At 37.4% G+C, this 12,169-nt stretch overlaps 2 protein-coding genes across 6 annotated transcripts in view; one reads left to right on the top strand and one right to left on the bottom strand.

Annotated features, from left to right (window-relative positions):
* The window catches only part of gnal (guanine nucleotide binding protein (G protein), alpha activating activity polypeptide, olfactory type), a gene marked incomplete at its 3' end in the record, with an annotated part of 128,683 nt that extends 120,902 nt beyond the window's left edge, over nt 1-7,781 (top strand). For both annotated transcript variants that reach the window (XM_084399211.1, XM_084399210.1), the window contains 3 exons: nt 2,484-2,614; nt 6,203-6,270; nt 6,456-7,781. In XM_084399211.1, coding sequence (XP_084255337.1) covers nt 2,484-2,614; nt 6,203-6,270; nt 6,456-6,602 — 346 coding nt within the window. The remainder of the gene's footprint in view (nt 1-2,483; nt 2,615-6,202; nt 6,271-6,455) is intronic.
* Nucleotides 1-12,169, bottom strand: part of mppe1 (metallophosphoesterase 1) — an 88,991-nt gene that overhangs the window by 691 nt on the left and 76,131 nt on the right. Inside the window, exon 9 of one of the 4 annotated variants that reach the window (XR_014626175.1) lies at nt 7,151-7,363. The exons of 1 other annotated variant lie outside the window; for it this stretch is intronic. Coding sequence is in view for 2 of the 3 variants with exons in the window: in XM_084399207.1 (XP_084255333.1) it covers nt 9,965-10,147 (183 nt within the window). In the remaining variant the exon portion in view is untranslated. Of the gene's footprint in view, nt 1-6,454; nt 7,364-9,175; nt 10,148-12,169 lie in introns of those variants that run through there. 2 more of the 4 variants (XM_084399208.1, XM_084399207.1) reach the window with 2 other exon arrangements.

The raw sequence follows: 12,169 nt of genomic DNA, 5'->3' as shown, positions 1-12,169 counted from the left end.
GCAGAGCACAGAGAGGTTAGCGTTGGCCTCAGGGCCCATGTCAAAACAGGCTGGGAGCTCAAGATTGTCCTCAATTGTCAGAGGAACCAGCAGGGTGTTTCAGGTTGGGCTTTGAGGTCATTTCTGGGCAGACAGGCAGTTCGGGAACGACCTCTGTGGTCATGTCGGAGCAGACAGGTAGTTTAGGAACAACCTCTATGGTCGTGTGAAGGCAGACTGAAATCTCAGGGACGACCTCCGTGGTTGTATCAGGGCAGACAGGAAACTCTGGGACGACCTCCGTGGTCGCATCAAGGCAGACAAGAAGTTCACGGGCTAGAACCAACACAGGACTGAGCTCTGAGGCTGGAGCAGGCTCTGGAGTAGACTCATGGGCTGGAGAGCAGTGTGCGGCCCAAACACACAAAATAGCCATTGCTGTAACGTGGAGTGCAGTCAACAGTTGGACCAAGGCGGGCAGGCAGGCAGGCAGGCAGGCAATCCAGAAACCCAAGGTACATGAACTCAAGAACTCACAATAGCCAAAACCTTGCAATAAATGACAGAATGAACAGGGCTTTTATAGACAGAGCTAATAAGTAACAGCTGTGGACAATCAGTGAGGATGAAACGGAGCATAGAATTATGGGAGATGTAGTCTTTGATGGAATGGCAATGAACACTAGTCCATGATGGAGTGCCCCCTGGTGGCTCTCAAGGGCACTCCAGCTGGTGATCGTGACACTGCTGCTGCTGCACATGTAACACAGACGAAACTGAATTAATACCCCGTAGCAGATCTATATAGGTGGAGGGTTTCTGGAAGCGTGCTGCAGACTACCAACAGCATCACTACCAATATTTTAATAATGAGCCGCAGCTCATTGGCTTTTAGCTGCGCTATGTAGATAATGATGTTGATCCTGGATGTTGTCACCTGCAATCGTGATGACCGTAACATGATGTGTCTCCCGCTTGCATTTTGATCTGTAAACCCTTGCTTCCAAATTAATCTTGTTACCCACCAAATTTATTTTTAAATCTTTTATAAATTCCTCCATGGCATATTTAAGTCCCACTTGAATACTCCTCGACGAGAGGTGGTCCTTCTGTGTCCAAAATGTATCAAAAACATTTTGGGACAAGGTTTTCACATTGACAGCTGTCATTGTAAGACAGTTTGACAAAAGGCAACTCCAAGTTAGCAACAGTAACTAAGGGGGTGGGGCTTACCGATAGGTCAATTGTGTAAACGCAGCAGCTAATATGCTTAGTAAATTACTCAACAGACTGTTAAACATAACACTAGATTAAACTGTTATGATTGCTCATTTCAACTCTTTCAACTCTCATTTCAAAACTTTATTTATAGAGCACTTTCAACACCACAAGTGGAACCAAAGTGCTGTACAGAAAATATAAAAGAGAAAAATAAAAACAAAAACATAAAAACAATGCAAACATATGACATACACAGCTTACAAAGCATATTCAAATGCTAAAGAAAACAAATATGTTTTAATCGCACTCTGAAAAACACCCAAAGAAGGAGAAGATTTTACAGACAGAGGAAGGTCATTCCAGAGCCTAGGAGCTGCAACAGAGAATGCCGATCACCTTTACATTTAATAAGCAAACCACACAATATGCACACGGATATGGAGTAAAAGTGTCACGTGTGGTTGCATTAAGGCAGACAAAGATGAGGATAAATTGCCAACACAAAGGTTCAATGGTAATAATATAAAGGATAGCAGACAGGCAGCAACACATACTATACCGATCTATGGACAAACATTGACTGAACAGACGGAACTTAAATGCAAACACAGATGACGATGATTAACGGAACACAGGTGATACAGATGAACTGAAAATGACAATGAAGATGACACATGACGTGATGACAGGCAGACAAGTCTAATGAAAACAAACTAAACAAAACAAAACACAACTGTGATAAAAAGAGTTGTTGAGTCTTTTCATAGTTGTTGATTTCAGATGCTTTCTATAAGCGCATTGCAGACTGCTAACAGCATTGCTACCAGTATTTGAATTCTGGCTGATGCAACAGCAACCAATCAGCTGCGCTATGTAGATAATGTGATTGCTACCAAATGATTTAAGGACCTAATCAGCCTGCACCATCTAGAGTTTCATGCCAGAACTAGGTATATTTATAAATATATGCAAATCTTTGATTACCACATATATATTCCACATACACCATACATATATATAATATTTTTCCAGCAAAAATAACTATACAGTTATATACAGTTATTGTGATTTCAAAATTCCTACTGGGATCTTTTTGGTCATTGCACCCATGCCTAACATTTTATTTTTTAAATCAAAGAGAGAAGACAGATGGCAACTTTGAATACAAAGGCTTATCGCCTAAAATGGTGGCTCAAAGCTGCAGCTGAACATCTAGAATTGTCATCACATATATAAATATAAAGACATGCTCAAACTGTCTCACTCTGTGTGTTTTCAAACAGGTTTTTAAGGACTATTTCAGTGATCTTGTTCCTCAACAAACAGGACATGCTGGCAGAAAAAATCCTGGCAGGAAAATCCAAACTTGAAGATTATTTTCCAGAGTATGCTCGCTACACACTTCCTCCTGAAGGTATGATCACATATTTAACTAGAGATAAAGTGGTATGAAAATATGTTAAAATGTGCTGGAAATATTCAAAAAGTATTATAAACACATTAAAATCATTTTAAGAAGTATTATATTAAACCAACACATAAAATTAGCAGCACTATGCAGTTATTGCCTGCATTAACATAAAAAATGATAACATTAAAGATGGGCACCATGTGGCCATGACAGGTAAAAGTGTCCCTAGTGCAGGCTTTAATAAACAGCCCTAAAGGTACAGTAAGCGATTCCTGGTAAAACAAAACAAAACAAAACAAACACGCCCCTACCCAAAAGGATCACACCCCTGTCTTGATGCCTCCACCCCCATATTCACGTACACGCTATGCAACACAGTCAACAACTAAGGCAGAATCTACTGTGCCTACCACTAGAGAGTATGATGTCATCCATAAGTGAAAGTAATTCATCATGACAATTTGTTGACAAAGACTTGTTAATAGTAATGCTTCAAAAAAACATCTAAAAGGAATATGTTTTTTGGCATTGCTGTTTGAGCTAAATGAGGTAAATCAACTAGATAGTCAAGTCACATTTATTTATATAGCACTGTTTACAATACAGATTGTTTCAAAGCAGCTTTACAGAGATAACAGGAAAATAATGCAACAAAGTTTGTTTCCAGAAGAAAACAGTCCAGCTTAAGTAATTTCAGTGATGTTTCATTTTTGTTATAAAAAAGTTAATTTAGTTAATTTTTATATATATATATAGCGGCTCTGGAGAAAACTGTGATGTCATCGTCCAGCACAGTTCAGTTCTCATATAAAGGTGTCAATGCAGGCAGATCAATATTATTGTTGAATATTAAATTAAATGTTAAATTTACACAAGATACACAAGATAGATGTAATATTAAAATTTACATCTGCAAAAAATGACACGAACGCACTTGAAGTGCACTTGACATGAACCTATTTTAAAGCATTGTTTACCAAAAATATGACAGAAAATGAACACTGCTAGATTATTAATACTAGGGGTGTAATGGTACATGTATGCGTCCTGAACAAGCATGCTGCACAAGTCCTGAAAAGTGGAGCCAAAGCATCTTGATCACCCCCAGGTGGTTGGTCCCAGTATAGGTCATAAACCCCGCCCTCCCCATGAAATCTAATGGAACGCGACGGAAACTAAACAACCAAATTACACTTTAATTTTTTTTTTTTCCAAAGATGTTTTCTGTCATTTTAGGTAGTTTTTATCACGCTGATTTAAGTTGAAGTGTTCGTTTTTTAAAATAAGTTTGGTCTTAGTTCGTTATTTGATGCTATAAAAACGGGAATGTGACGTCATGATTGACAGCTGTGTTTGACAGCTTCTCTAAACAAAGTAGTCACTGAGGCACCAACAGCCTTTTTTGGGGGATTTTCGGGAGGAGATTGGAGCTGCAACTTTAATTTCTACATGTCCATAACTGTTTATTTCACACAGTAAACTTTGTACTAACCGTTTCTGCGGGAGTGAGGGCGGGACTTCCTGCTCACTACTGCGCAGACTCGGGTCCCAAATCTGCACAAGATGTCAGCACCATAGTAGTACTTTGGCAGCTTCACTTTTTTACCAATGGAAGAGAGTGAAGGGGCGTCATCCATCTTTTTTTTATAGTCTATGGTCCTAAACCATACGATACGGACGTCACGGCAGTCACAGGCGATCCACATTCCAACCCAGAAGGGATTGAAACACAGTTTGCTACCAGTAAAAAGCACAGAACAAGAAGAAGAGACGATCGATTGGTATGTTTACATCTCTCAACCAGTGTTTCAACTGCGGAAAGATATAAATAAAACAGCTTGAGAATAATATCTCACGTAGCATTACATTTACCTCAGGTATTTAATGTCGACAGCAGGTTAGTTTGCTAGAGAAATTATCTCTAGAGAGGAGCATTTCGTATATGCACTATATTAGCCTATTCTTTATATTTAATATAGTAGTATATGTTAGTAATGTCTTGATTATTTAATACGTTTAAATAAATTTGTTATGAAAACAAGTTATGACAACCACTGTGTAAATGATTATACAGAGTAGAAAATTTACTTTTGTGTCTACATGTGTTTATTTAACATTGAACGGTTGCCTACCTGTCTATAGTTCATATTTAGGGGCCAAACACCGAAGGTGCGTAGGCACCTATTTTATCTGTTCCCGTTCTTATTATCCTTCCGCTATGGAAGTCTATGGCAGCCCATAGAACCGTTTGCGGGAAAGTTGTAACGATTTGACATTCTGATAGAGGACAGTCCCAACATTAAATACACCAATTTTGGTGTGTCTAAATCATTCCTTCTAGCACCACCACCTGTCCAAAGTTTCACTCATATTTATGCTAATAACTTTTGAACCATAAGGGCTGGAAACTAAATTCTAACAGAGACCAAAACTAAGATGTGGTCACAACTACACAGCCAAGCCTAAGATGGGTTTTATATTCGGAGCCAGGTTATTGTTGCCTGTGTTGCCTATTTGTGCGCATCAGGGAGCTCGCGTTTTACTTTCACTTTCAAATTCGTGATTTCGCTAACTCTGTGTATAGGTAGCAGTGATTCCTGTGATTCCTGATGCACTGTGCAGCTCGTGCTGGATGAGCAGACCAGACGTTTAATTGAAGTTACCATTATCTAACTAAATTAAATGGTTTTCATTTCTGTAAAGAAAGCAAAACGACAGTGGAGGCGGTGCCGCGGTGGGCACCGTAATGTAATTGTAACCGATGTAGATGTGGCATATTCTATACTAATTTCACCCTCACACTCTATCATGCGATATCGCGAGACACCTTTTCCCGCAACTAGAAATCTTGTCATATTTTAATCTCGTCACACCCATAATTTCTATAATTCAAATAATTTAAAATGATTGTTAGGCTGCATAAATTTGGTCAGCCAGAACCGATAACACTTCCCATAACTCCTGATGTATTAGTTACATCATTAGAAGAATGGCATCTACGCAGAAAATTAGTCTCTCTGTTTATCGTGAGGTTTACCATAGTCTGCCGGATCCGGGCCTTATCCAGATCAGATGAAGGACCTGCGCCTAGACACGACCACAACGCAGCCCTGAAGTGTCAGCAGAGACTGAATCAACTAGACTATCCCTTCTCAAGGCCTCCTCTGCCTCCCCCTCCCCTTTCCCTCTGTACAGATAAAAACATTGTCAGGGTGATTCCCGTTCACATGGATCCACAGAAACTTGTCATTTTGCAATGTCCCTTTGTAAAGAAAGACTACGCGCCCGCGCACATAAGGATTCAAACGTGCATAGCACGTGCAAACGCACCGTAAAGCTGCTTTGAAACAATCTGTATTGTAAAAAGCGCCATATAAATGAAGGTGACTTGATTTGACTTGTCTATGTAAATATGCAATTTACAACAGCTGTGTGGTGCTGGAAAAGCTTGAAAATAGTTGAAAAGTCCTTTAATTTGACTTTGGAAAAAGTGTATGAACCCTTTGAAACTCACCTATGACTGAGATTTTTCTAATTGTTCCGATGGACTTGCATGCATTAAACAATAATCTGTTTCCTTTATATGCACAGCGACACCTGACCCAGGAGAAGATCCGAAAGTGTCCAGGGCAAAGTTTTTTATCCGAGATGAATTTTTGGTATGAATAATTATGTTTTTAGTCTCTTTATTTTCACTATCTATAATGTTAAGTCACTATCAATTTTGGTATAACAGATATGTATGAACTGTAGTTAACTTTTAAACAATAAAGTTAAAAAGTGTACTACAGCTCATACACATCAGTTGTTGCCTGACATGACGTGTGTTTGCATGAACCCACAGAAAATCAGCACAGCGAGTGGCACAGACAAACACTACTGCTATCCTCACTTCACCTGTGCCGTGGACACGGAAAACATCCGTCGTGTATTCAATGACTGTCGTGACATTATTCAGAGGATGCATCTCCGCCAGTATGAACTCTTGTGATTGGCTGCCTGGATCGGTTGTTCCTCCAATCAACACTTCTCCAGTCCCACATCACATGGGCTGAACTACTGAAGAGTGACAATGTTGTAATGTTTTTTCCCTTTTTCTGCTTTTCACTTTTTTGCTTTCCTTTTTTAATTTATTTTAGTCTATATATGAGATCTGAAGTGAGAGGGGGAAGAATGATATGAATGTGTTTGTATAAGATGAAATTAGTGCTGTTTTGTGTTTGTGTCACTCCCAGGTCATTCCTTTCTTTGTATTTTGTTTTGTTTTTCAGCATTGGCTGGCTTTAGATGAGGTTAGATTAGACATGATTAAACCAGCTGATGTAATGAAAACCTGTGGTAACCTGTGACCTGTGTCAGGGTGGTTTGACCTTTGACCTTTCCCCTCCACCTAATGAAGGGGATATTGGAGTACTTGACATAGGAGTGAAGGGGTACATGAAGGGTTTAATTTTGCAGGAGGCAAAATTCACAATGTAGCACCTCTATATTTATCCTTTTTGTACCATTTTTTTTTAGTTTAGTTTAATTTTTAATTGCCTTTTTTGTTGCTTTTTTTTCTGCAAAGCGTGCAGAAAGGACTTCAGGGCTAGATAGGAGTTTGTAACCAATTACAGAGCACAGAGCGTAGTGTAGGAGCAGGGGCCTGTGGGATTTGCATTTTTTGCAGCAGCAAGCGTCCATCTTGGGAGAACCGCCACTGGCCAACCGATGCCTCCTTTACTATGGGCAGCCCCCATTTTGGAGGTAGTCCTAAATATAGATAAACAGAAAAACAATATATTTTCAGAGGGTTTGTTTTGTTAATCCTAAAAAATGTGCAAGGTCACTCAATCTTGTACAGGACTTCAAAATGTTATTTTGTATAACTTCAACAAGAAAGACAACTTTGACTTGTAGAAGCTCTTTGTGCCTTTGAGTATGGCTGTACCTGTAAATGAGGATGAAGTATGTGTGATTGGACAGCGCTGTACAGCTTGATGTCAAATATTACATGCAGCACAGCGTACTGATGGAAATCTCTCTGTAGACTGAGTTTTTTTCTGGTTTATAAAGATACTTAATGTCTTTTACTATAAAATGAAGAAAAATTAGGCAAAAAATATTGTATACAATATGCAAAATTAACCACTTTGTTCAGAAACTGCAAATACAATATGTCTTAAAAATCTTTCTTTGAATTTCTGTTTTCGTCAAACGGACTCAGCTTTAAAACATTGGAAATCTTTTCAAAATTTCCAAAATATTGTCCTGTTGTTTCAGGAAGGGCACATTTTTAGAAGCCGCGTATTGCAGACTGTACGCAGGGTCGTGCCGGTGAAAGCGTGTAGATATGTGTGATTGCATGCGTGTGCGCATACACATGCAGATACTATACCACATTGTACTGTACATCTGCACCCTATGTGTACATATACATTTATAAAAACGTGAAAACATATATCTATAAATATATATGTACAATTATTCATAATAATATGTGTGCCTATATGTATACATATTTATGAATGTTTAGTGAGGTTGTATGCATAGATATGCATATACAAACATAATATAGAAGGAATGAGGAAGTAAGACTAGCGATTCCTTACTGGCCGTCCTGAGCGCATGCTGACTGCGCTGGCATTGTGAATGTGAGCACTGATAGTGTAAACCTCACAGCTTGAGTGGGCCCATACGGTCTCTCTCACTCACCAGTGGAACAGTTATAAGTCAAAGTACAATAGTGCACCCCAAAATTGTAATATTTTTCAGCATTTGTATATCAAATGTACAGAAATAACGGCATGACAAATCATCAAAAATATAATTTGTGTATTCAAAAAATAAATAAACAGCATGCAGATTCAATAAAAAAATTTGAGAGAAATATTTATAATATATTAAACACAAGAGACTGTCTAGATTACTTATATATTTAAAACACTATAAGCACTTGCAAAATGCCCCATAAATTGTTCATTTGGATCCTTGACTGTACTCTTGCGGTTCACTTCTCAACTGGTGAAGTGCAGGGACAGTGTGTGGCGTAACTTTAGGCTGTGAATGGCTGTAACACTGGTAGATAGGCTTTATTCTCTTTACTCTGCAGCTTTTACATGTTCTTATTTCAGAAATTTAAATTATGAGTGACAATAAAGAAAAATTCTAAATAATAATAAAAACAATTCTTTTTCATTTCTTAACAATTATTTTAATAACGAGGCACATTAGAAGACCTTGGTCTTTGTTTAAAATGGAGATGTGGGAAGAAATGTAATTTTGCAAATAAAATACCTCTAAAAGAAATCCGAGTTTGCCTTTGAATTGAGTAACGTGTGATAATCACCACTTGAAAAGTTGGCTGCAGCAAAAACATTTTTTTTTTACTAAAATCTGTATTTTCTTTTCCAATTGCTAATCATCTAATACTGAAGCCATTGTTTCAAAGCTCTTCATACAGTCTGCATTTAATCTTACTTCCAAAACTTGCTCAAACCACCAAAACTCAGCTTGTTCGACAAATTTACACTGACATAAAAAAAATTAAAAAACAGCACCACTAACAACAGAGCATTACATGAACTTTTAAAGTTTATTAAATGATTTTTCACATAAATTAGTGCCATATTAGAATATGAATAACACATTTTGCATGTCTTTGCATATAGTACAAACAACAATAAAAAAATCCTGAAACCAGGGCTGAAAATATTTTTTTTAAATGCATAGTATAATGATTCAGGGAGTCCACTCTCTTGCTGTAAAAAAAAAAAAAAAAAAAAAAAACCCTGAAAATCTGACACCTGTGTAGTCTTTTAGCTGAAATTACAATTAGCCGTCTTTGGAATATTTCAAATGTACTGCAATACATTTCAATATAATTACTGTAGAAATGCACAAATGTTATATTTTATACAGAATTGAATGTGTTTTTAATAATTTGGAAAGCAGTTTATTAGCATTTGAAACATGTGGTGCAATTGTAAAGTACTTTACAGGTGGTGGAGTATGAATGACAAAAGCGTTCATGGATTTTTGGAGATGTGTTCATTGAATGCATTTTTGTGTGAACATGAAAAATTGACTGCAGTGTTGTCCACATAGACTTCTGTTTCGCTGACTATGAAGAGTTTTGACAGTGTAACTTCAGTTTGGACCAATGCAAAGTAGAAACAACAACAACAACAACAAAACCTACTACTTCAGAGTTTTAATTGTGCATCAAAAAAAATATTTTATATTTTAAATTAGAAAGAAAAGACACTGAGCACATCCAAACCAGGAAACTCAATGATACTCAACATTGCAACATCTGTGAACATGAACTGTTCTTCTGATACAATTCAGTGCCACAAAGCTGTCTTGTGCATGTTACAAAGTCTTGTACTTTGCTAGAAAGCTGTTTGTCAAGTGCAGTGATCTTCTGAACATCTTTAGATGGATGAGTGTAATCAGTGCAATGATCAGACAGCTGATGCAGTAAAGCGCTAACACGCTCCTCTCCTCTGGCAAAAAACACTTTGACAACCTGAAGTTGGACCTGGAGAATATTCCCTACAGGAAGTGACAGAATATACAACAACATTTAGTTAAATATCAGTTAAAGTTCCTTATATTTTTTGGGTTTTAATTCCTGAAATGCTCTAAGTATTTTTCTCTTGCAGCTTATAGTAAACAAATTATATTACATCAACTTTCAGGTTGTTTGAAAGCTGACGACCTTGCATACATCAGTAAAACACTGTGACAGCAGTTCAAACGTGCTATTATTTTTCTGAAAAATTATGCAGTATAATACAAATTCAAACTAAAACACAGGATTATTGAGTCATTGTGATTTTTTAAAAATAGAACACTACTGAAAAACAGCCATTTCATGCAATCATACTTTCTGTATATCTGCCTTACTGCAGTGGGGTCAGTGAAGGATCTTAAACCAGTTAAACACAAGAGGACATTTTGTTTACACTAGATTAAAATAGTTAGTCATGACACAATCAAATTTACCTTGATATTTGACATATAAGAGGCCTTTGTACCATCAAGTCACCTTTTAAAGGAGAACTCCGGTCAATTTTAACATTGAGCTCATTTTTTTGTACATTTGGAGTGCTGTCAGTACAGAGAACAACGACAAAAATCGGTGTTGCCTACAACGTGTTATTCTCTTTTTAAAATTTGCACCCTGTTGACTTCAATGGGGCAAGTTTTAAACCTGCTTTTAGCCTCTTAACATCCTTGATGTGTCATTACAAGTGCACAGGTCATGTGAGTGATTCCTTCGGAGTGAACGCGGGTGAATCTGACTGCAGTAGATGTGAAAGATATGAATAAAAATGATGTTTATTTATTTATTTATTTAAATACCTGTATTTACATCCTGTTTTCGGTCGAAGTCCACAGTAGTCGATTGTCGAGTTCACGCGCGTGATCATAGGTACTAAACCTATGCGTGTGAACTCGACAATCGATTACTGTGGACTTTCGAGGTATGTGCGCTGGCTGAATAAACATCACTGTACTGACAGCACTCCAAATGTACAAAAAAATGAGCTCAATGTTAAAATTGACCAGAGTTCTCCTTTAAGTTTCATAGCTTAAAACATTCTCATTATAAACAAAGCTTTTATTTAATCAAGCTCTACAAACAGATTATTTGGATATTGCAGGATTTGTGACGTCACATGGGCAAATAAATTTGCATATGACTGCCTTCAGAACAAGACACTGACGAATCAGCACAGATACTTACATTTGTCTACAACGGATGTGAGCATTTTGTCAAAAGCAAATATATAACCCATTATAATCATTGATGCCGTCGACACTGGATACAGTGTAGATACAGATGCCCATTCAGTTTCTGACATACTTCACACACTTGAGTCTGTTGACAAGACAAATGTGAAATAACATTCACTTTGATGTGTCCAGTTTTAACAGCTCTTTTGCGTCTCTGTACAGACTTCAGAAGGATCTCAGCATCAGAACGGTTTATTTTAATGGTGTCCCGGATCGCATCGGAGTATTACATGTTTCTTCAGAGCATGTTGTTTTGTAAACGAGGCACAGTGAAATTGAGAGTTTGCAAATAAACTTTTGTAGAAAGATGAAGCATCCAACTGTATTGGATCTGAAAGCAGCCGCATCAATCCGTCTATCATTCGTTCAGTTGTTTTTTTTTTTTTATATAGCCTATATATATTGAAAGTAGAAAAATGAGAAAACGGCTCCTTTTTTGTTTAATTTTTATTTTAAAACAAGAATTAAGCTCGATTTTTCATTTTTCATACAGCTGTAAAAAAAAAAAAAAAAAATCTCTGCACGTGGGCGGGAATGAAACGCCTGTCCTCTGATTGATCAGCCGAAGACCAAACCATATCATCATCAGTTGTTCCTCAGTTCCATGCATGCAGCAGAATAGCTGTACCGATTCTTAATGCGGTTATTGCAACTACAATTCATATTTTTCTCATCAAACAACCAGACTAACAAATGGCTTGACACAAACCGTACCGGAGCACAGCCTAAATAAGGCTTTCTTCTTTAAGAGCTTTAAAAGCTGCTAGATCTGCT

The sequence above is a fragment of the Rutilus rutilus genome (genome assembly GCF_951802725.1).
Source record: "Rutilus rutilus genome assembly, chromosome: 24".
NCBI classification, from domain to species: Eukaryota; Metazoa; Chordata; class Actinopteri; order Cypriniformes; family Leuciscidae; genus Rutilus; species Rutilus rutilus.
The sequence above is the reverse complement of the archived record's forward strand: the minus strand, read 5'-3'. Positions and strand labels throughout refer to the sequence as shown.